Raw genomic sequence first — 25,495 nt, forward strand, 5'->3', positions numbered from 1 at the left:
TTTTGGATATATTCATACCCTTCCCTCCCAAACTAACAAAATAAACATGACAATACAAAAATATACCTTGATAGATGTTTAAAACGGATGGAAAAAAAAGTGCAGAACTTAGGTGGGAGGTTTGGAAAAACCCACCATGTTTAGACATATTCTGGCACAGCAAAATGAAAGTTCCTCTTAGAAAATTCTGATGGTGGTTTAATTGGAGCATTACAGCTCCTTTTGCTCCCTTGTCAGCATGGAGATAAAATGCCTCAAATAGAAATCATGCACGTATTTGGGTCACAAAGCCAAGTCAGCTTCTGCACATCCTTCATGAGGTTGAATTGAGCATTGGCTGGGTACCCGATGGCTGATACGGAGCTTAGAAACAATGCCTTTTCCATCATAAGATCTAGAAACTTGCTTTAGAAACAAGCAGATTTCCAGAATCTGCCAATATGGCTGTCCTGTTCTGAGGTTCACCCTTCTCTTTTCTCTTGCGTTCTCTGATTTCTCCCCCCCCCCCAAAATTGTTGGGTTGTCGTCTTGACGCTGAGATTGCAACTGGATTGTCCTTTTGCTCCAGACCAAATAAAAATCTTGATGTTTGTTTAGATGTTGACCTTGGCCGTTAGGTCTTGACCTTTGGGGGGGGGGCTATCTTTCTCTTAGTCATTTTTAGAGAGAAGTATTTACATCCTCTTTTCTTTTGGTACCCTTTTTTTTGTATGGACCATTTTTTTGATTGCAATGTGGGAATTTTCCTGAGTTTTTGTATTTATGTATTTTATTTATTTATAATGAGCTAAAAGAATATAGCATATGAATAAAGCAAAAATTAGTTATTAATAAACATGCACACCCAGAATCGGTTATCAAGATGATATACCCAGGACATTATTTTTAAAAAAATAGGAAACCAGAATTTCCCAATTCATAAATCTGTGTTTGTTTGCCAGTTAACAAATGCAGGTAATCCTTGACTTTTGATCACACTTGGGACCAAAAATTATGTTGCTAAACAAAGCAGTTATTAAATTGAGTTGCACCCAATTTTACGACCTATAAAAATACTTATAATAATAACAAAACAACTTCTGGATTGATTTTTGGTTATTATTAAAAATATAACATCTCAGTTTAAAAAAATGTGCCTTGAAGATTTGAAATATTGACATTTCATTAGATTTACCACAATTTTTTGTTTGGCTATTGTCTATTTTTTAAAATGTATTTATTGGTAATTGAGATTCCTTGCAAAGTTGTGGATATTTGCGTGGATTTTGTAGTGCAATTATTTACCCTGCCCAATTTTAGATAGTGTTAATTAGACAAATCCACTAATCAGTTTTTTAAATATTAAGCAAGGAACGTGAGCAATTTTACAATATTCTCCATGCGCTAAATCTACTCTTCCTATAAAATCTGCTTTTTGGCCTACTTGCAGTCTCGTTTTTTTCTTTCTTTCTTGGGTTTCCTTGTCAGAGTGAAGAGTGGTAGAGCTTGGTGGATTCATCCACTTCATCTGCCAGTTCTACCTTCTTGACCACCAATACGGTCCTATGGCTATCTTCAGTGCACTCAAGGGCCAGGAAATAGCCACGTTCCAGAGCAGATTCGAACTTGTAAAATTGCCGGCTGCCAGCCGAAAACTGTGTTTTGATGAAGATGATGTTACTGGTGTCTCCTTCGATGTATTGGGGAATCGTCCCTACCTGAAATGCAGAACAAACGACCCTGAAAGGGATTCCCAGCATGGCAGGGAACTTAAAAAGAGAAAGACCACTAGCCAGAATTCATGATGCCCAGCAAAAGGTCTCAAAGAGAGCCCAGGATTGGGCTAAAGAGCCGGTTTGGTGCTGCAGTTGTCGGATGGGAGAGAGGCTGTTTTCTCTTTAAATCAATTCTGCACTTTTGTTCATTTAATTTCGCCCCAAAGGAGCCTCTTCAAAAGACCTTTGGACTTTGTTTCTTCCTTGGAAGTTTCGTTTTTCATCCAACGAGCTTCTTCAGTTCAGTTCTGAAGAAGCTTTTCGAATGAGAAGTGAAACGTCTTGCAAGGAAAAACAGAAGTCTTTGGAAAAAGCTGCTTTTGGGGCAACCATGACCTACATCAGTGATGGCTAACCTTTCTGGTGCCGAGTGCCCAAAGCACGTGTGGGTGCAAATGGGCACACGTGTGCAATCCAAAAATGCAAAGCGAGCAACCCTGCACATATCCCTCGTGCATGCCGGGGGGGAGGCTCGCCCATTTTTGGCTTCCAGGTTGGTGCAGGCAGCCTTCTGGGCCCAAAATGCGGTTGGTGCATGCATGTGAACCCCCAAAATGCAATGTGAGCGCCCCCACACCCTGTGCATGTGTTTGCACATCCCCCGCTTGTACTCTGCGCATGCGCAGCAGAACCGGAGCCCAGCTGGCTGGTGGAAGGCATGCGCACCTGCGCAGTGGAGCTGAGCTGCGGTGGCAGCTGGCGTGCCTGCAGAGAGGACTCCGATGATGAGAATCTCCATAGACATTTAATTTAGTTTTGTCTTAAACTACATCCACACAACCAATTTGGCTCTTCTATACTCCTAGTGGGTGGGTGGACAATTAATTGGGAGTCAGCCAATATCCAATAATACCCCATAATAATAGGGCTATTATTACTATGAACTTCACTGACTCCACCACCACTAGCCAAGATCGGCACTTTATTTGCAGATATTGTTTGTTTAGGTAATCCAGAATTCACACGGAGGATGCATGATCTGACTCTTTAAAGTAGTAGTGAACATGAACTGGCCTTACCTCTGAATCAGTCTTAACAAGCATGATAAGAACATCCTTGGATGAGATTTAAGTCTATTTAATTCTTTTTAAACTTGGGTTTTGAAGATGCAGCCAAGCTATCTGATAACTTTTTAAGAACTTAAAAAGTTATCTCTTTCTTATAGCAAGGACTGTAGCCAGCTTCAGGAAGCAGAGCCGGCAATAATTACACCAACCACCCAGATAAGGAATATCTAAGGTCACAGACTTCCCAACTTAACAATAAACAATAAAAACCAGTCAATTAACCTCTCAGCTCAACACCAATTGACAAGAGCGTACCTTAAAATTCACCTTCATTTTGTTTTCCTTTTTCTCCACAAACATGTAGTAAACCTTGCGGTTACATTCCACGGTGAAGGCCACAGACAGACCCTTTGGCTTGGTGTCTTGGTAACTGTGGATGTCAAATTTGATTCCTGATACTGCAGGTAAAAGAACAAGAAGTTAGAATAGAGTAAAATAATAATTAGAATGGAATGGAATTCTGAGTAGAATAGAATATAACAGAATTAAATAGAATAAAATAGGAGAAAGAGAATAGAAGGGTAGGGTAGAATAGAACAGAACGTGGAATAGAATAGAATGTGGAATAAAATAGAATAGTAGAATAGAATAGAATAGAATGTGGAATAAAATGTGGACTAGAATAGAATGTGGAATAGAATAGAATGTGGAACAATAGAATGTGGAATAGAAGAATAGAATAGAATGTGGAATAGAACAGAATAGAATAATAAATTTATTGTTGCTTTGTACACTAAATCAGTGTACATTAAAATGAAATTTCATTGCATACAGCTCTCAAAGGGTCATCACCTCCAATATAAGCTATGTAACCATGACAAAATAAGTAAATAAATAAATACAAAATGATGCATGCACCCACATATATGACAGAAAGAAACAACACAGTCTAGTTCAGTTGTTTACATGTACATGGCGAGAAATAGGAATCTTGTGAGTTTATCAGACAGATGGCACAGGGAACAAAGTGGTTATAGAATCTAGTTGTCCTGCTAGATTCTGTATAGAATAGAAAGGTTGGGTTTCTTCTCGTGAGGGTCTAGCAGTAGATAAAATAACCTCAAACCTGGCTATCACGTTCTCCTATGATTGTTTGTAAGGAAGGTTTCTTAGTCCAGAAATTACTCAGTTCATGCATTAGGCAATTCTAAAAGCTTGCAGGTGTTTTTTTTTTAAATCATTTGACTAGAAGGAGAGGGATTGCTAAGACTTGCCATAAATGATCTGCAAATTACTGGAAGAAGGCAACCCATAAAATGTTGATAGATTTTCTGGCTCATTTACATATTTTTCTGACCTTTAAGAACTGCCTTGACAATATGTGAAAACAGGTTTCACTCAGAAACTCCGCCTGTTCCGACAATAAACTCTTATGACACATAACAAACAATTTTCTAATGTAATTAATTATCTGCATCGCTTTTACAAAGCTATTTTCAGTCCTGATTGCAGTGACTGATCTGCAACCTGCTTCTCCTCAAGTTCTTTTCCTGGTGCACGAAATAGGAGAAAAAAAAATGAAAACAGTGAGACCCTTTTAATCTGTTCAGACATTCAAAGGTGCAAAACAACTACTGTACCGTTCTGAATTTCCTGGTCTGTTCTGTGTTCAAATACTGCAGGATAGTCTTCGTCAGGCGACTGTACTATGAGGACATGATTATTAGGACTTCGGAAGATTTGGGCGCGTTCACGTTTTCCTGATCTATTCCAGCTATCTGTTTCTAAAACTTAGAAGGAGATGATAAATCTGATGTCACAACAGGGAGTACATTATCTCTTTTGGAATGTATTTGCATACTAATTTTTCAAAATATAAGTATATACCGTATATATAACAAGATCACTTAGACTTAGATAGCACTTCACAGTGCTTTACAGACGTCTCTAAACGTTTTAGAGTTAGCATCTTGCCCCCAATATGTAATGTATATTATATCACACACACACACACACCACACAGACAGAGCATAATTCATTTATATTTGAAAAGAACTATATTTTAAACAGGCAAAAATGCAGAGAAGAATGAGAAAACCAAATATGCTTTCTGTCTTTGCCCATAATTTGGTGACCTAATACTTTCTTTCATTTCGGTGAGTCTGTAATTTTTTTTATAGTGAAGCATTTTTTTAAATAGAGAAATGTCTTTGCAGTTCATGAAATTAACTTAAAAGATGTCCATTCAGTAAAACCATAATAGAAGCAAGCACGTAAAGTAAAAATACTGTTTGGATGAGCAGATTGGGCATAGAGTCGGCTTGTCCTTCGTCTATTTCTAATCACTTCTCTTGATTTTTAAGCACCCTGATGCTCAGGTGGATTAGTGAAATGTGACTTTTAAGAGTTGCGGACTTCAACCCCTGCCTGGGGAATTCTGGGAATGGAAGTCCGCAAGTCTTAAAAGTGGCCAAGTTTGCAGATGCCCCTGCTATAAACGTTACCTTATGAAAGCGATTAGAAAGAAAAGTGGCCCATTTAAAAACAAAACAAAACCAAAGCCAGCATTTCAGGTTCAGAGAGGTGTTTGCGCTGCTTACCTTGTTCTTCGTTTCAGCAGCAGGAAAGAGGGAGGCAAAGAAGGAGAAAGAAAATATGAAATCATTATTTAAATTTAGTCAGAGGGTCATTCTGCCCTCCCATTCTCTGCCCGGACTAAAATGGGATCCCCAGCTGTAGGATTCCTTCCTTCCTTCCTTCCTTCCTTCCTTCCTTCCTTCCTTCCTTCCTTCCTTCCTTCCTTCCTTCCTTCCTTCCTCCCTCCCTCCCTCCCTCCCTCCCTCCCTCCCTCCTTCCTTCCTTCCTCAGTGCCAGCTCCTCAGGCTCTAGAGAAATCCTCCCCTCCCACAGAGCTTCCTCATTCCAGGGCAGCGGCAGGCAAGCTCAGCGGGCATGGAAGGGCTCTCGAGCCTCCTCTTACCTTCGAAATAGAGGTTGCCTTGGTCCAAACCCACCGGCAACATCTGGGTCATGTTGCTGCACATCTCTGCCCTCTGGGGAGGAGGAAGGAGGAGGAGATGTTATCACCTCCTTTTAGTTATTTAATTTGAAGTTAATAGGATTCCTTTGGCGCATGGGCAAGGCGGGGGGGGGGGTGAGGAGGGGCAGAAGGGCAGAAGGGCAGAGCTTCCCTGCTCAGCCGCGGGCCCAGGTTCGCCACCTCCAGGCGTGGCACCCTGGCATCCCGCCTCCCTTCCAGCTTCGCCGCCTGCCCAAAGGATGCTGGAAAACCGGTTCCCCGGGCGGGCGCGGTTGGCAGGGAGCGCCGCTGCCTCTTCCAGCGGGCCCGGACGGTGCTTCCCAGGCTCGCCCCGCGCCCACCCGCCGGAGACCCTGGCAGGAGCGGGGCGCCCGGGCTCCTAGGGGGTCGCCTGGCGCGGGCGGGAGTGGCCGAGGGCGCCCCGCTGCCTGCCCGGGGATGGGTGGGCGCCGCAGAGCCCCTCCGCCCGCCAGCCCAGGAACCCACCTGCCTGCGCAGCGGCGGAGCTCCGAGTGGGGCCGGCGAGCAGGGAGACGGCGCCCCGCCTCTGCCCGGCCCCGAAGGGCGACCCGCCCCAGAGGAGGAGGAAGAGGAGGCCCGCGCCGGACTCTCCCTCCGCCTGGGATGCTCGGCAGGTGCGCGCCCCTTCGGCACGGGCGCCTTCTCGGGGCACGCGGGGCTCGGCTCGGCCGAAAGTCGGGTGACGCGAGACGGAGCAGCGCCCAGAGTCGCTTCTGCACCCCAGGAAATACTCAGCCCAAAATAAGCGGGAGCCCCGGGGAGGGGGGTTTGGGGGGGGTGAGAGGGTCTTGCTTTCTGCGCGTGAAAGGGGAAAAATAGGTCAGGCAGCCCCATCGGAAACAGGGAGAGGGAGAGGGGGGGAGGGAGAGGGGGAAGGGGAGAGAAAGGGAGGGAGGGAGAGTGGAGGGGAGGGAGGGGAGGGGGAGAGAGAGGGAGAGAAGGAGGAAGGGAGAGGGAGATGGAGGGAGAGGGAGGGAGGGAGACAGACGGAGGGAGGGGGAGAGAGTGGGAGACAGACAGACAGAGAGGGAGGGAGGGAGGGGGAGAGAGTTGGAGGGAGACAGACAGAGAGGGACGGAGAGTGGAGGGAGGGGGAGAGAGAAATTAGGAGGAGGAGGGAAAAGAAAAGCGAAGGCGCACAGCCCCTGCACGAAAAGAAGAAAAAAGCAGCCTTCGCTGGACCCCCCCCCCCTCTGCCCCTTTCTCTTGTAGAAGCGTGTCTGAAAGGAGCACCCATTCTCCGAGGTGTGTGTCTGGCGGGGGGGGGGGCACAGCAGAGGGACCCTGGAAACCCAGCCTGAGTGAACCACCCAGGAGTGTCTTGCAAGGAAACTCCTGCACAGAAGAGGCTTCCTCCACCTGGGAGTGGGAGTGTGGAAACCAAGGGGAGGTGCGACCACCAACCCAGGATGGCAGGAGGTGCTGCTGGGCTCCTTCCTTGGCAGGGAGGAGGGGGGGAAGGGAAGCAGGTTGGGTTGGGTCCCCTCAAGAGGCTTGATTCTAGAGCCCGGGAGGGTGGGGGGTGTCCAACCTTGGAACCTTTAAGGCTTGTAGACCTCGGCTCCCAGAATTCCCCCAGCCAACCTGGGCAGTTGGGGAATTCTGAGAGCTGAAATTCACAGATATTAAAGTTGCCAAGGAAGTTGGTGATGGGGAGGTTTCTCCTCCAGGGGAATACACACACAGACACACACACACACAGAGATTGATCAGTATAGCAACTGTTTAGGTGGACAGTCTGTTTATTTTCCTTAAGATAATATTTGGTTTTCTATTTGTTGGAAGGCTTGGGTATCTCTGAATGCATGAATGGATTAGAACTGAGCCTGCTTAAAGCCTCCTGTGTACTACACTTTCTAAATTTGGTGGCAGAAAATGTGCAAGTAAATAAAGAATCTCTGCCCTCAAAGGCTTCTGCCTATTCCATCCCTCCAAACCCCATCTTCTCCAGAAGTTATCTCCAGGAGTGCAAGAATCCCACCCAGCCTATCATCTCTTGAATCCCTAGTTCTGGGTTTATAGCCTATGGTCTGTTTTATAGCTTACTAAACCCCTTTTTTTTCTGACCCTCTGGTTGAGTAATATCAGCAGAATCCTACTTTGCTGTTTTTCTTTAAAAAATTGTGACATTTGAACCTATTTGACTTCTGTTTTTTGCTATTTCCCATTCTTCTGACACATTTCTTTCTGGCAGGGGTGTTTTGCCTCTTTTCCTGAATGCTGGGTGATATGGTCACCCATCTCTCTGTCACCAGTGTCTTTGTGAAATAATTTGGAAATCTGTCCTAGGTCTTTCCTTGCCCCCGCTAAGCATCTAAAGGCCACTTGAGCTGCTTCCTTTTCCTTGTGGCAGGGAGATTAATAAGTATGGGTCCCAGGGGCTGGTAGCAGCTGCTCACAGCTTGCTGCCTTGGTGAAATGGGAGTAGGAGCTCTTGGTAGTGGCTAAGAATAGGTCTTCTTTTGGAAAGCAAATTTAAAATACAAGAAAACCCACGTTAATTAGCCAATGCAACAGTGTGAGGGTTGACTCAGCCTTCCATCCTTCCGAGGTAGGTAAAATGAGGACCCTAATTGTTGGGGGGGGGGAGCGGAATAGGATGACTCTGTAAACCGCTTAGAGAGGGCTGTAGAAGCACTGTAAAGCGGTATATAAGTCAAAGTGCTATTTTTATGATGAAAACCATGTTTTGAGTATTACAAAGTCCATCCTCTGTGGCCCTCGGCTGGACTTCAATTCCCAGAATTCTTCAGCCACCTATGCTAGGCTGTGGAATTCTGGGAGTTGAAGTCCATCCTTCTTAAAAGTGCCCAAGGTTGGGAAACTAGTTTCCTTTCGTTAACTAAAATGGAGGTCTTCAAACTTGCCTACTTTTAAGACTTGCTATGCTGGCTGGAGAATTCTGGGAGTTGAAGTCCACAAGTCTTAAAGTAGGCAAGTTTAGGGACCTCAGGTAATGGATGGATTTGAGCGGCGCGTGAGAGTTTCCCGCCAAAACGCCCCCCCCCTCCTCCTCACAGCACGAGATGCTGCTTAACCGTCGCCCGGTGTGGGGCGGGGGCGCATGCGCACTGGCGTGCTCCGGGGGCCTCAGGGCGTCAGCGGCCTCGGCCTGAACCGTGTGAGGCGCGTTCACACGAGGACGCGCCCAAGAGAGGCGGGTCCCCGTCGGCCCTTTTCTCCCGAAACGCGTACTGTCCCGTTCACGCGGCCGAATTTACCCCTCAGGGGATTCCCGCAGGTCTAAAGACCGCCCCCGTCCCCCTCAACCCTTCTTGACCGGACTGAGCTCAGCAGGTGCTACTTGGACCCCCGGGGGGCAATTTAGGGGAGGGCCCGGATCGGGAAGCCCCCGAAAGTGGGAGGACTGGGGACTCCCATCATCCACAGCCGGGGAGATTATGAAGCCAGGGGTTGGTGGCCGGAGCCCCCCTTCCCTCCGTTTAGCCAGGGCTAGCTTGGGAATTATATATATGTACAGACCTTACATATATTTTATTATAATACTGTGCTATATATTTGAATTTTTATTTTTATTTCAAGGGTTTCTGACTCCCATAGGAGTCAGTCTGGGCAGCCAACAGTTAGGAATCAAAAGTGTATTTTAAAAAGACATAACAGGCTCATTCAGAGGACGTTCTGGGGAACAGCTTCCTAAAAGAAGAGTCTGGTGAACTACGTGAAAGGACAGAGCCCTGCTAGGGCAGGTGGGGTTGCTCTGGATTTATTTGATTAAATTAAATTTATATGCCTCACATCTCACTATCTAGAGGAGTGGTTCCCAACCTTTTTTGCCCATGCCCCACCTAAGCATCTCTAAAATCCTGATGCCCATCCTGTGACATATAATTCTTACTTTACTCAAAAAGTAAAAGCAAAAGACATCAAAGTATAGCCAGCCAAACAAATAGGTTTAAAGCTAGTTTCTATCCTTGGGCTGTCAGACTTTTAAATACAACCACAATCACTTTATGCACATGCTAGTATTTTTTTCTTTCTTTTTTGTTTCTGCTATAATGTTGCACCAGTGAGGTTAAAACCAATTTCGTTGTATTTAAGTACAATTGACAATAAATATACTTACTTAAGTGAACTCTACTCACAAGGAAACCTAAAAGGCCATTAACTTGCTTTAAACAAGGTTCAAATTGCCCCCATTAAAAATCAAATCCCCCGTCCCCCGGGCATGGGTCCCATGTTGGGAACCACTGATCTAGAGGCTCACCCTCTGCCATGCACTGGGCTGCCAGTCTTGCACAAATCTTGCCTTGTGGTTGCTTCTGCAAACCACCATTCCTGGCATTACTTTGGGTCTGGATGGAAGCCCTGCTCTGCATTTCTTGAAGGTGGGTGGGTGGGAGATGCTGCCTAGCTTCCCTTTGCTAGAGGATGGTAAACCTGCAAAGTGCATCTGTGGTGTGACCCCTAAACCTGATGAGAATAAATCACCTCTGGTGGAATTTGACAACAATGCCATTAATGTTGCATTATCTAGAGAACACAGATACCTGACCACAAAATTAGGATTTCTCCTTTAGGTTGCATAAAGTAGTGGCAAAATCAAATTTTAACAGGCTGTTCTTAGATGCAAGATATTGTGTCATCTTTTTTCTGAGGTGTGTGTGTGTTTGACTGCATCAGGAGAGCCTGGTAATCTTAGGATATGCTACACACTTGGTTTTGTGTGTGTGTGCACGCTGTTATCAGGTATTCCAGAGATTTCCCACAAATAATGACCTTGTATTTTTCAATTAGGTAACAATGACAACTACCCTGGTAAAGTCAGATGAATACAAAAATAAGCGTAAAAAGGAAGCAAAGGTGAGGAATGCGAAATAGATAGCATTATCATTGTTTAATTGCAGTAGTTTCCTTTTCACGTGTTCTGGTATTTAAAATCCTGTAAGTCAGGGATACAAAGGTTGGCATGGCTGGGGAAATCTATGGATGTTATTTTTTTTTAACCATCCCTTTTTTCCTTTTTATAGAATGAAACTTCTGGAACTGCACAATTGAGTTTTTTTGAAAAAAATGATCCATCTCCTGAAAGCTCCCAGAAATTTCATAAAAGTGATGTTTTGGAAACCATTTTAAAGGGTATTGTTTTGGAAAGAATATAAGCCATTCTTGCTTACATTTACAACCAAATTTTAATTAAATAAATATTTGTATTAACAGATACAGGCAAAGAAATCAACACTCTATTATCAAAGTATGCACAAATTTTGAGGCAAGTAAATTATTTTACTTTTGACATTTTAAACTTTATTTTTGAACACACGTTCAGCTGTTGATGTAACTGATATTTCCAAAATTGTGTTTTAGTCCTTTTTATTTACTAAACAAAAATAAGCCAACTGTTTGTACATTGTGGTAGCAAAATGCTTTCAGCTAGAAAAACAGATTTAAAATATATAGCAAGAGCCAAAGTTATTTAGTGTCTGTCTTCTAAACCAACATGTACTCTTAACTGTGTATATTGCATTGGCAAAAATTGGTTGTTTTGCTGCCTTGTCTCTGTCAGCAGTGTGTGCTTGGGGGAATATTGTCTTGTAATAACTCTCAGTGTATCTTTCATATCTGGTAATTTGGTAGACCAGGGAGTTGCTTCAGGAGATGTAGGGAGCTCCAGATAACAGATATATACCATTAGTTCAGTATCTTCTAACTAAAAATATATATATTTATAAGTGAGGAAATATTCTCCCGCAATATCTATTTAATGCCTTACCTTCATTGTTTTAAAATGCTTAACAATTGAAAACATTGATACAAATTTTAGTTTTCTATGTAGCAGCTTAAACCACTGGTGTTTCTTTTCTTTCTTTTTATGAATAAAGTGAGAGAGCAGCAATGGATGCTTCATATGTAGAGGAGCTTGAAGGAATTCTGAAAGAAGCTTGCTCTATAGAACATCACTTGAAGTTGAAAAGAGAGAATCTAAGGCACAGTTTTGCAGCAATTGCAGGCCCTCTACAAAATGAAGAGGGTGTATCTGGCAAATGATTTAAGGCATGCATTTACTTGTTCTGTTGTATTGGGGTGGGGGGAGGCTTTTAACTTCAATGATACTTGTACTTCCTTTTTTATTGATTTGGAAAATAGTTCACAATTTCAAAACAGTATAACTTAAAGGAGCTTCAGTAGTTATAATTCAATTATAATTAAGATGCTGGTTTAGAACAGTTATGTAGGACTGCTTTTATATGGAAAGGCCTATTAACCTTTCTTTGAATGACAGAATGAAGAAAAATCTGGTGGGCTTCACCTAAAGCATGTCATTTCCAGTGACGAAAATAATACCATGAACTTGACTTATTTTGACAGATACCCAAACTACATTACACTCATTGGAATTTCATTTCCATAGGAAAAAGTTATGTGGCTGAGTCACAGTGAAATCTTGGCATATAAACCTTTAATTTTGGCTGGGTTGTATACGTTATATTTTGATAAATATATATAAGACTAAAAACTTGTTTTCACTAAAGAGTTTTAGAAAGTGATGTTTTTCTTTCCTTATATTTTATTATTTTGTTCTTTTTCCCTTTGGAAAAAGAATTCTATTTTATAATGTTGGTGACTTGAAATGAAAATAAAATAGAAAGGAAGAAAAGTGTAATAATGTTCTTATTTTGCTTGTGCATTATAGACCTTGTCCCAAAATAAAATCATGCTTTGATGTTAATCTTATGGGATAATTACTGTATACATATGTATAGGTATTGTGATTAAACCGTTCATTATATTTTCCACATCCAACATGGTTCCCTTGTTTTTCATTGCTTTTGAACATCTAACTGCTACTTTTCTTTCCATAATCTGCTTTCACGTGTTAGTGGGTTAGGGCTGAACATTATTTAAGCCTCAACCTGCAACATCTGATCAGAATAATTTAATAATTCCTTATCTTCAAATCTTTCCCATCCTATTGTTAACGGAAAGCATCCCTAATAGATCAGAAACAGCCTTTAATTTTGTCTGGTCAGTTTCATGACCAGGCTTAAATCAGTTTCACATTGAATACTTTTGTTGTCGTGTCTGGTGCATTGGTCAGAAAATGAATATTTTAATTACTGTCCTATTTGTGAATGGTCACTAATCACATTAGTGGCTGAGAGATGACTATAGTTCACACTTGAAATATCAGGTGAGAAATTCCCTCAGCTTCTTTTGAACAATAATCCAAGTCTCGCCTCTTGTGCACCCAGACGTGGATCAAAACAAACAGAAGGTTTAATATAAACATGTCTTGCAAAGTATTGCTTAAGATTTGCCTCATTTTCATCCAAACACACACTGCTCATACTTTTGCTTGTAGGAAAATGGTTAAGTTTAAAGGAGTTGGGCTACTTTTAGGATTGTACCAGAATAATTGAAGTATCATTTCTTTGGACCTGCAGCAAAATAGGAATAATACAAAATCATGGAAATATAATGGATGTGTTCCCAGGACATAGATCTTCACCCTAGAGCCTGTGCATAAAGACGACTATGGCTGAAACAGATTTAATTACTAATATTTAGCAGCTACAGCAGACAAGAAAGCTGCTGAAAGACAGAGTCCGTAGCATGTGATGCTTTTAACTTAGTAAAATGTATGTTGCCTTGAACGTCTGAAGAAAAGGCAGATCTAGCAGCACAACTTTTGCCCTTAGTTTATTAGCGTCTCTGCTGTGGCAATACTGAGGTTTGGCTGTAATAAACATGGAGAAGAACAGTGAATATTGAGGAAAGGTTTAGGCAGAATAAAAAAAATGAGTTGTGGGCAAGTAGTTAGTTCCTGTTGGTCTTAGTTTGTTCTAAATTGTTAGAAGAGTTGTGGGCAAAAGGAGAGATGGAAACTGCAACCTTGTAGACCTCAAAGCAACATCCTCCTCCTCCAGGCATTGTTTTTTACATGCTCGGCTTGCCTGGAGGAATGTGTTGCCCACTTCAGAAGCAAACGACTGTAAGAAGGGTTTTGATTTCCCTGGGAGGAAAGACAGAAGTTTACGATAGTAGACAAAAATACACAGCAAGTGGCTGGCGTTTTTCAGGAACTCTTACCCACCAACTGAACCGGGTTCTCTGTGGTTTTGTTCAAAAAGGACATCAAAGTGCCAACTAGTTGACTGCTCTTTAGTACCTTGGACACACCCAGCCTGAATGGTTAATAATTGCCTGTGGTATATTAATTCAATAGATCAATGATGAACTATGAAGCAAACAGAGATGTTGTTGTCTTAATCATGTGAGTTCTCGCAATTTATGTCTGGTACTGTATAATTTTGTTTCTCCTCCCCCGAAAAGTGATTTGTCCAAACTTGGCACGAGAGGTCCTCCTGTTTCTGCCAATTTAATGCCGCCTTGTCTCCTAACATTGTTCAGTCCTGAAAAGGGGAGGCAGCCTGTTATTGTGAAACATTAAGCCAACAGAGATTCCACTGCTGCCCTGTGTCTCTATTTGCAGCTTGCTATTTTCTCCCAGCTCAGCATTGTGAAAATGCTTTTCCTCCTCGTTTCTTTCACCCACTTCCTGCTTCAGAAGGCGATTCTCGCTCTTGTGTCTTTGCTGCAATATATCCCAGGTAGGATCTTTTTTTCTTCCCATTTCCTGCTAATGGCAGTTTTGAAAAAAAAAAGCTTCAAGCCATGTAAGTCACAGAGATCCACAGAGATCTCATTGGGGTTGGCACCAGTTAGGGGGCAAATTCTGATGATTACAAGTAATAGATTGAGTTTGAATAGGGAGCAACGTGCAAATAATCAACCTGCCTTACGTTTGCCTGGGTTTTTATTTTTATTTTCATTTTCCACTTGATCTGACAGTCTTGGAATTATTTTTTTCAGGATCAGCCAAGAAGGAAGGGTGTAAACCAGGAATGTTGTCTCCACGGCCAGATTGTTATGCAAAAATGATAGATTTTGTACAGAGGAAATTGTCCAAAATATAAAGCACTCTGATGAATATTTTATCTGCTTTTCCCAGTAGACAAATATGAGCCTATTGGGCAATCTGTCAGGATGGAGCCAAGAGTGTCTGTAAATTTCCAATTGGAATTGGCTCAAGAAAGTTTGAGAAGGCTCCTAGGTTGTCCCAATATTGAAGGTCCCCAGCAGAGTTGATATTCAGCTGGTTCTGATCAATTCTGAAGAACCACTAGCGGAAATTTTGAGTAGTTCAGAGAACCGGTAAATACCACCTCTGGCTGGCCCCGCCCCGCCCCCATCTATTCTCTGCCTCCAGAGTCCCAGCTGATCAGGAGGAAATGGGGATTTTGCAGTAACCTTCCCCTGCCATGCCCACAGAACCTATAGTAAAAAAATTAGAATCCCACTACTGGTCCCCAGTTATGAAAGTCACCCAAGTAGACTTCAGTTAGAAGATGCACAGAAACTCCGTGTGGACAAGATCTTTAGCAGGCAGTCCTCGACTTATACCCACAATTGAGCGGAACATTTCTGTTGCTAAGCAAGGTAGTTGCTAAGTGAGTTTTGCCCTGTTTTATTACCTTCCTTGCCACAGTTGTTAAGTGAATCATTACAGTTGTTAGTAACATGGTTATTAAGTGAATCTAGCTTCCCCCTTGACTTGGCCTGTCAGAAGGTCACCAAAGGGATCACATGACCCCCCAGGACACTGCAACCGTCGTAAATAGGAGTCATTTGCCAAGTGCTTGAATTTTGATCACCTGATCCTTGTGCTGCTGCATAAGTGTGACAAATCCAAGAAGTCCCTTTTTTCAATACTGTTGTAATTCCGAACAGTCCCTAAATGAACTGTTGTAAGTGGAGGACAACCTGTACCGCCATCCAGAAATGACAGAGGAGGCAACACTTGGCAGGCATTGGGAATTATCACCCACAGTTTGGAGAATGTATCCCTTTTAGGGGTTCAGAGCTGCTCCCTAGAGTGACCCAACAGTTTCCTCACCTTTCTTTCTAAGAGTCAATTGCATCAGACCAGAGAGAAAGGAGGGGGCAGAACTACCAATGAGGGTTCACCAGGGGTTTGGCTGAAATAGCTCTGAAGTAGTCATCAAACAGGGCACTTGTTGGGCCAGGACAGGTTGTAGCCCTATGTCATCATTAACCTTGTCGATTGCACTGACCTGACCTATTTCAATGTGTGGGAGCTTGGCTATATTATTATTATTATTATTATCATTATTATTTTTAATGGGAGAAGGGATATTTCATCATGGTAGTGATCCAAAAAGCAGTATTGAACAATGCTGGCTTAATTTTTAATTTGATTGTCAGCCTTGGCAGAGACTTACCATTTGAACTCCTTGTGTATTTGGATCTCCAAACCAAAATATTTCTAAAAATTGTTGCATTTTCTTCTAAAGGCTGAAAGCTTACTCTGTTTTTATGACATTAGTACCTTATGGAGCAATAGCAGGCAAAGACAGAATTCCACTCCCAAGAATTTCAGCTATTAAATCAATATCTGGCCACATCAATTTAGATTCAATTAAGATCTGCCTGCGTAGAAATGAAGGAAACAGCTGGGCTACAGGGATCGGATCAAATTAACTTTTCAAAAGTCATTTGCTGATTTCTTCTCTCTTTTCCCTCCTGTTTCTTTTTGCACCTTTCAGTTCCCTCCTAGACATGATAAATGAATTCTGGTTGAGTTGGAGACACTCATTCTGAAAGGCAGAGACCAGCCTTGGACATCTGTCTTTCTTCTCTGATGAACCCCCTATTTAAAAAAGAGAATGATCACGAACCCCTCCTTGGACCCACAAGGACAGGAAGGGATTTCTTGTGGCGGGTGGGTAGGTGGGTTGCAATAGGGCGGTAGACAGAAGCCCTCATGGGGAGATGATGGAACATAATGCACCACTACCAGTACATGCATATGTATCTTCTAATCCATAATCTCAAATCAGCATTGCTAAGACATGCACTATCCTTTTTCCTTTCAGCTTTCCCCTTATACTGTGGCATGCTTCAATTAACACGTAAGGAGTGTAATTTTCTAATTTTGAAGCATCGCTTTTCCCCTCAATTGTGATAGAGTTGAGCCCAGCCCCAAATCTGTTTATCAAGGCACTTTCAACCTGCAAAATGAGAATTTTGAAAATATTTCAGGGAAATCTACCTCAAAAACCTTGATAAGAAGCATTCTTCTTTCCTCAGCCAATTCCTAAATGTGAAGTTGACCTCTGTGCATAATATGAAGCGGTAACTTTAGGATTGCATCCAGGATGGTAACCTCTTCCACTCTGTTAATTGTTTAGTTTGTCTTTGCAGGGATAAAAAATCTGGTATCCAAGGCGAAAGCGTCGGTTACTTATAGCCAGAAGAAGGGCTTAGAATGCATCTCGCCATTATTCTCCACCGTACAAGAAACACCTCAAGCGATCCCAGTAAAACTCCAAGGGCAGATTCCCAAATGGTTGAAAGGAAAGCTGCTGAGGAATGGGCCAGGAAAATTCGAATTCGGACCACATAAGTATGCCTATTTCAATTGCTATGGATGTTGCTGTCTGCTCCGCTAAGGATTAAAAAGCCAGTAAATAATTTTATTCTGGTCTGCAATCTTGATCAACTTTCTCCATTCATGTTCTTCAGTAATTCTACCAATCAATTGTGTCTTGGGAAGAAAGAATCCTTGAGTACATATTTTCTTGATTTAAGGGAGATATAATGACAACAAAGGATGTGGAGAAAGCTGATCTAGTAATAAATTTGGGCGGGGGTTGTTCTTTATAAAGACTTTTTTAACAATTCAAAAATAATACCTTTGCAAGAATTACAGTCTTTAAAATGGGAGCTACACTTTGTGTGCACTAGTATTCTGAAAGGGACATTTTTTTGTCATCTAATAAACAGAGTGGATGATTGGAACAGGTAGGGTAAGCTTTGCACATGGCTTTCTCCTCCTTTAATCTGGATTTGTCTTCTCCAAATGAAGGTACAACCACTGGTTTGATGGCATGGCACTCATGCATAAGTTCGAAATTGAGGATGGGGTGGTGAAATACAGCAGCAAGTTTCTCCGGAGTGATAGTTACCTGACCAACAGCAAGAACAATCGAATCATGATCTCTGAATTTGGCACATTGGCTATGCCGGATCCTTGCAAGAGCATTTTTGAGCGCTTCATGTCAAAGTTTGACTTGTCAAGTAAGTATCAGTTTTGGATCAGTTTCACTTATATTCTGCATCTGAAGTTATTGCTTTTTCCATAAGGGAAATGCTGAAAGACACTCCATCGATTTTTTTTTTTTTGGTAAGTGGGGAGAGGGGAGAGGGGGAAAACCTCTGGACAAAGTTGGAGGTGATATTCATTTTGTCTTCCGAGTCTGTCCCTGGCAATTTCACAGAAATTGGCTTTAAGAGAAGGAGTGGCAGAACAGACTAAGTCCACTTGTGACTATGTAGAGGTTGTAGGCTGATTCCTCTATTGACTCTGCCACCAATTCTGCCACTCCTTCTCCTACACTTTCAGTCTTTTTCATCCTGGAAACTTGGTGACAATGGAAATGTTTTCTGTACTGAATTTATGACACTACAATGAGGTGAATTTTATACTGCAGAAGAGACAGACAACTGTGTTGTGAATTTTGCGGTCATCAAAGGTGACTATTTTGTCAGCACGGAGACCAGTCAAATGCACAAGATGGATCTGGTTACGCTTGAATCAAAGGAGAAGGTAAAGAAACGGAGTAGACTACCTGGCATTGGGTTAGCTTACTACCTAAATCTGGATTGACAGGCAGTTTTCCAGGAGCTCCGGAAATGCTGCAGATTCAATTTGAATCTCCCTCAAATGTTCCAATGTTCTCTCCAGGTTCAGGAATAGATACACCTTTGTGGAACAATTGCTGAGAAACCTAAGTGGGAGAGAGTAGTTGCCCTCATTCTACTAGTCATGGCCATCCCACAAAACAGCTTTTAGGCTCAGAAAGGGATCATAATGTTTCACAATGAGTTGTTGAGATCAGCTTCCCCTACCCTGGTCCTGTCCAGATGCGATGATGACCACTTCTCAGCTGATCTGGGAATTCTGAGGGCCTCAGTTTTATCTGGAAGGTGTCAAATTCAGATAAGATGACCTGCCATCTTTGTCCTTGCAGGTGAACTGGAAAAAGTATGTTGCAGTGAATGGAGCCACAGCCCACCCACACTATGATCCAGATGGAACAGTCTACAACATGGGCAACTCTTATGGGACGCATGGTAAGCCCACATTCTCAGAGACAAACAGAAGTATCTGACCAGCATTTGAATGTCTGGAATTAGATACTAATCTCAGGATATGGTTTTGACTTCATTGGCAACTACTGCCTCCCTTTCTACCAACCCAGGCCCTTTTTGGCTTTTCATACCAAACTGACAGTTACTTAACAGTCTTCAGACACATCAAAAAACCTCAGTCAATTCAAAGATTATATCAGTATTTTTCCAATGAGTAGACATATAGGTTTTGATTCAGATTCTATAGCCCTTTTAATTGGATCAGAGGACCTAGAAAGTGTGTTGCTGAGTCCGAGGGATCGTTTATCTTAATTTTATATGGAGTGAAGATGAAGTGGCTGTGGATTTCTCTTACAATGCATCATTTCGGTGGCTTCCCCTTCCAAACCTTTGATGGGTGCTGCCCATACCTCAATTCCAAATTAAATTATTCTTCATAGGAAGCATTGTTTATATCATACCAGCTCTGCTGAACTCAATCCCCCAATCCATCTGCAGCTGATTAGCCAGAGTCGCACTTCCAAAGAGCCGGGCTTTCTCTCTTACAGGCTCCAACTATAACATCATCCGTGTTCCTCCCCAGAAGTCTCAGCCTAGTGACTCCAGCCTGCAAGGCGCAGAAGTGTTGTGCACCATTCAACCCGAGAACAGAATGAAGCCAGCCTATTATCACAGTTTTGGTGAGAGGACCCTCCTTCTTTTAAGTAGGCCGTCACCATCTTTACTGGAAATGCCAGAAAGAGGCAGCTGGAGTTGCAAAAGTGAAATGATGGAAAGTGGGCTGATAATTTGGAATGCCACTGATGTGATCTAACACGCTGCCGGAATAAAATCAAGTAGAACTGGAAATGTAATAGGAAAGATTAAATTAATGAAATTCATTGCTGCAAGCCATGAATGATCCACCGGAGCAGTTCATATAAAACAATGTAACATATTTTGCTAGCTGATGGCCATAATAAATTGAAATTGAAATCATGCCCTGAGAGATGGTTTAAAAACAATGACAGTAAAACTATGAAGCTGAACAAAAATTGTTGGCTCCTGGCTATACCCCAATCACTGGCCTTCCATTGGAAGGGGTTGCGTAAATGAAGTCTGACGATTCCTTTTTTAAAAAAATGTTGATTAAAAAAAGTGTGGCAATTCCTAAATAGGTGATGTAGCAGCACTCTAAGGCATTAACATTTGATTCACAGAATGTTAAATTGGATAATTTGAAATTACTGGCCGTTATGGTGAATAACCTGAAATTGTTTTGGCACCAAAGGATGAAGCCAGCAGGTAGAAAGATAAGGCAACCTTGTTGTTGGAAAAGTCCCCATAATTAGATGGAAGAATTGGAATCAGCTCTTCATGAAAAGAAGTGTCCCAACCCTTTTCTTTTTCTATTTCTAGGAATGAGTGAAAACTACATGATTTTTATTGAGCAGCCTGCCCTTATAAAGTTGTGGGAGATCATTACAGCCAATTTGTCTGGGAAATCCTTTCTGGATGCACTGAGTTGGGAGCCTCAGCTAAACTCCCGCTTTTATGTTGTGAACAAGCACACGGGGCAGGTGGGTCACCTGATTGGCTGGATCTGATGACTTCCTGATACATCTTCTCTGGAGTCTGCAGGGCCGGGCAGACGAGACTGTTGCTCTTCTCTTCCTGGGTATCAATGAACAAAGTTTTCCCCAGATTATTTTGGGATGGGAGCTCCCAGAATGCCTCTATGCTATTGGCCAGAGTGGCTGAGATTCGTGGGTGAGTTGAGGTCCTGAGATCTTTGGAGATTTGGAAAGATCACTTCTAAACCTCTTTGCTTTGCCCATATGTTAAAAATCCTTTCAAGCATCATCCTGATATATAAGTGATTTTGTGCCCAGGACCAATTGTTTGGGCGTCCCTGAAAGGCAGGAATTCACCCCCATGTCTTCCACTCTTGTTGCAGATCTTACCCTTGCAGTATCATAGCAAGGCCTTCTGCTTTTTCCACCAAATCAACGCCTTTGAGGACCAGGGGTGCATCGTCCTGGATCTCTGCTGCTTCGATGATGGGAAAGCTTTTGACATTTACCGACTGCAGAACCTACACAAAGCTGGAGAAGCCCTTGACCAGGTACTGTTGCTCTGTCCTCCACATTGTGGCCACACTATGAGTTTCATTTTATAGACCAGCTTGGTATCTCCCAGGGGTGTTGCACAGTGGTGCTCCAGTCCTAGAGAAGGGTGGGATTTCAAGGTGAAGTTCTCTTCCTTCTTGGCCCGTCCTGCTGGTCATCCTTGTGGTGGGATCACAGAGTGTGGATCTGTTTCTCTGTGAAATGGCTTTTTTTTTTTTTTGTCTTGGCAGACCTACAACATGCTCTCGAAGCCATTTCCACGGCGTTTTGTTCTTCCCATCATGGTGAGCTCCAAGGCATCTGTGGGACAGAATGTTAACCCTTTGTCCTACACGTTGGCAGAAGCTGTGAAGGAGGCGGATGGGAAGGTAGGTAATTTATATCCGTGTCCCTGTAATTTAGAAAGAATGAAAGCATTTGGTTTTTTCTTGTCATCCTTTGGAAATCTCACCATCCTGCAAATAGCAGCTAAACTTGGGGAAAAATAGTGGGAGTTACATAAATGGGATCATTTTTTCCCCAAAGACTCATTAAGTTAAGCTGTGGAGAACTTGGATTGAAGGTATCGTGAGTTGAAATTTAAACTCATCCAAAGGAGGCTCTTGATCTGGGACGTTTAAGAGCCTCGTGCCAAGGTAGAGTTCATTTGATACTCATGAGAAAGTTAAGAACTGTCAGCCGGAGTTTGGAAGTCGATCCCTCCCTCCCTACTCATGGTAAATTTGCTTGCCTCCAAGAGACTCCCCTCCCCCCACTTATCAATTGCTCTTCAACCTGAGATTTTAAGGTTGCTCGGAGAGGTGGTGGTGGGTTAAGTATCTTCATGCAAAGGCAGGACAGCCATCGGGTGTGCTTAGTTTGCAGAACTGAGCAGGGGGTTGGATCAACGGCTTTGCCATCGCCCAGTTTTTGTGCCAGCCGTGCAAGGAACACTCAGAGCTGCAAGGAGGAGGAGGCATTTCCTAATTGAGAGAGAGAAAAAAACACATGTCTCTTTGCAAGTTGTTGTTATTCCCAAGGAGGTGGGGATGGAACTGAAGACCTCAGGGCCATTCATTTATTGACTGTTTAAGGTTACAACGACATTGAAAAAAGCGACTTATGACCAGTCCTTGCAATTATGACCATTCTAGCAATCCTCATAGTCACGTGATCAAAATTTGGATGCTTTACAGCAATTGCAACATATAGGGGTCATGTGATTGCCATTTGCGACCCTCCCAGCTAGTTTCCAACAAGCAGTGTCCGTGTGAGAAGCAGGGCTTACTTAACCATGTGAGTCACTTAACAACTGTAGTTATTTGCTTAAGAACAGGGGCCAAAAAAGGTCATAATATTGGGCATGACTTAGTTAACAACCACCTTGCTTAGCGATGGAAATTCTGGTTGTAAGTTGATGATTACCTGAACTCTTCAAGTGGAAGGGTCCAAAAACATAAAGCATTGGGTGCCAGGAAAGCCTCCTGGGAAAACTCAGAAACCATCTCCAAATAACATAGATGGATAAGGATTCTACGATGTAATTGATGACTCTGATGACGCTGATTCTTCTAGATCTGGTGCACACCTGAAAGTCTACACAAGGAGGACCTCAAAGAAGCAGGAGGAGTGGAATTCCCTCACATCAACTATGCACATTACTCTGGGAAAAAATATCGTTATTTCTATGGCTGCGGCTTCGGTCATGTCGTTGGAGACTCCTTGATCAAGGTTGATACAGAAACCAAGGAGATGAAGGTGAGAAGATAGAGACCAACGATGTTCTTCTGTTGTTACGGGTGTGGTGGGGATGGCGTTCCACTTCGAAAGCTCCTGAGAAAAATACCCTTCTGTGACCTTTGCTTTGCCCACCAGATTTGGCGCGAGAAAGGGATGTATCCTTCTGAGCCCATATTTGTGCCAGAGCCTGATTCTTCAGGGGCAGAAGACAAGGGAGTGATCCTCTCAGTGGTGCTCACCCCCAAGCAGGTAATTTAGGCTTCACGGCAGAGGTAGAGGTCTACTCTTTGAATTTCTCCTGTCTTCTAGTGAACACTGCAGGGCATCCGGGGTTTTCAAATGCTGGGACTTTTTGGAGCTCCTCTGTGCCTTTACGGTATATTTTCCTTCTCTAAGACTCCTAGAGGAGCAGAGGAAACAGATGCTTTGCATGGGGAGGCAGCACTGAGGAACTCTTATCCGATGCCCCTCTTTATTTCAGAATGAAGGCAGCTTCCTTCTTGTTCTGGATGCGGAGAATTTCACTGAACTGGGCCGCACTGAAATCCCCGTCAAGATCCCCTACGGCTTCCATGGGAGCTTTGTCCCCAACAAAAGCGATAATCAATCAAAATAGAGCTGGAAGGGACCTTGGAGGCCTTCTAGTCCAACCCCCTGTGCAATTTCAGAGAAGTGGCTGTCCAGTCTCTTCCTAAAAACCTCCAGTGATGAAGCACCCACAACTGCTGAAGGCAAGCTGGTTAATTGTCCTCCCTGTTAGGAAGTTTCTCCTTAATTCCAGGTTGTTTCTCTCCTTGATCAGTTTCCATCCGTGGTTTCTTGTCTTGCCTTCCGGTGCTTATTACCCACATACACAAGCTTTTTTAATTTAAAAAGAGGCTTTGCTAAACATAGTATAGAATACATTCTTAATTTTTCTATTAATTGGCTTAATTTATGAAAGGATGTAGTCTGGATTCCCAGAAGGGAGAGACAATCCCAGATGGCAAAGTGACAGTAGAACTCGGAAAGTTTGGTTCAGGGTTAAAATGGCTCTTTCCTGACGATTTCCAGAATTTATCTGTAGTTATGCAGATAGCTGCTTTAGTCTGGCAAGAGTCTGTCTGTTAAGTGAAGAATAATAAAAGAAATCTATCCTGAGTAACTCCACGTGTCATTCTTCATCCTTGTCGCCTTACTATCATACAAAGTTCAAACCTGACTCAGAGCCCTTCAAGTACTGTTGAGAAATCTTGGCAATCATATCAAAAAAATTTTTTTGTACCTGGGGAATCTCAGTCCACTAACCCTTGACGCAATTCAAGCTGTAGCTGACTCACCCTTGAAGTCCCACCTTCTCAAAGGTCTTTGAACCCATCTCTCTGCAAGTGTGGCCGTTCTTCATTTGGGGAGAATCCCCCCCTTTTCTCAATCTCCACTCTTGGGCTGGCCATCTCGGGGGCAGAGAGCCCCTTCACCTGTCAAGACTTCCCTGGGTCTGCCCACTACAGATAGGCGGACTTCTGATGTAGGTTACAAAAAACTTGAACTTAACCCCAACCAACGATCCCAAGTCCTCCCCCCCCCAGGAGATGTCACAAATAAGCACCTTGACTTCATCTTCTCCTTTAGCTGCCCAAGCTTCTGAGATGTACCAAAACAACTGCTTTTTTCTTAACCAAGACTGGGCTCAGGATAAGCAATAGACAGTCCCAGCCACTTTCACAACCCATCCAGAACTACTGATGGCAAAGGCAAGACAGCAAGGCGAGAAATTGAAAGGTTGGGAAGTAGTTGCCAACCAGCATATAGGAAGCCCAAATGGGGATCATTGAGGCTTTCCAACAGCATCAAACCCTCTGATCAGAAATGGCCTTGAAGAATATAAATGAATCACAACAGAACCATGAGGACACCGAGAAGTTCTAAAGATATTCTGATTGATAATTAAGTTTAATTCCTCGGAACAAGGCCCAATTAAATGCAATTTGCCCTACAACTCTGTTCCTCCCCCAGCCATTGCGTCCATCCAACGAGGGCTTGTAAACAAACAGTTTTCAGTGCAGAAAAATCTCCTCCAGTGCCAAGAACATCCTGACACAGGCCAGGAATTCACTCTTAAACTGAGTAGTGCTTCAAAGTTTGAGATACTGAGGGGAGGAGGGCATTTTCTGGGCCAAGATCTTCAGAGGCCGACACTTTCTGACTTTGTGAGAAGCTTGAGGAGGGGACACGCAAAGAGCACTCAAACTTTGCCAAGTTTACAAATTCTGAACTTCAACTCCCAGAATTCCTCAGCCAGCACGGGAATTGAAGCCCACAAGTTGCCACGCTTGAAGAGACCCCTGATCTATGGGGCATTTTGGAAGCTTTCCAGTCAGGTGGGGCAGCAGGCTCCAGTTCCGAGGGGGAGCTTCCCAGGGGTCTCCCCAAAACAAGGGTATAATGCAGTTCACGAGCAGATGCCTTTGGGATTCATGAGGCATTGGGGGGAGATCACAAGACACCAGAATTCCAGACGCCACAAAGGAGGTCAGGAATTGTATTTCATAAAGCGGGAGCAGAACCAACTGGTGTTAATTAAAGCTGCCAAGTTTTCATTTAAATATAAGCGAAGACTGCCTGCTGGGGAGATCTGGTGACCTGCCCAGGGTAATATTTCTCCCTGTAGGC

The 25,495-nt window shown here is 43.1% G+C and overlaps 2 protein-coding genes across 2 annotated transcripts; one reads left to right on the top strand and one right to left on the bottom strand.

Moving 5' to 3' along the window:
• Positions 1-751: 751 nt before the first annotated feature.
• Positions 752-4,730, bottom strand: IL18 (interleukin 18; the record flags this gene model as incomplete). Its single annotated transcript, XM_081960721.1, has 4 exons — positions 752-1,697; positions 3,077-3,219; positions 4,402-4,551; positions 4,691-4,730. 4 exons carry the CDS (start codon positions 4,728-4,730, stop codon positions 1,464-1,466), a joined length of 567 nt encoding a protein of 188 aa, XP_081816847.1. The 3' UTR covers positions 752-1,463.
• Positions 4,731-14,180: 9,450 nt separating this feature from the next.
• On the top strand, positions 14,181-23,987 carry BCO2 (beta-carotene oxygenase 2). Its single transcript, XM_081961428.1, has 12 exons — positions 14,181-14,392; positions 17,067-17,268; positions 17,731-17,942; positions 18,356-18,471; positions 18,896-18,998; positions 19,565-19,696; positions 20,415-20,575; positions 20,953-21,120; positions 21,355-21,492; positions 22,679-22,861; positions 22,979-23,092; positions 23,325-23,987. The coding sequence occupies exons 1-12, from the start codon at positions 14,308-14,310 to the stop codon at positions 23,457-23,459; spliced, it is 1,749 nt and encodes a 582-aa protein (XP_081817554.1). The 5' UTR covers positions 14,181-14,307; the 3' UTR covers positions 23,460-23,987.
• Positions 23,988-25,495: the final 1,508 nt, after the last annotated feature.

Source organism: Natrix helvetica, assembly GCF_964273705.1.
Source record: "Natrix helvetica genome assembly, chromosome: 8".
NCBI classification, from domain to species: Eukaryota; Metazoa; Chordata; class Lepidosauria; order Squamata; family Natricidae; genus Natrix; species Natrix helvetica.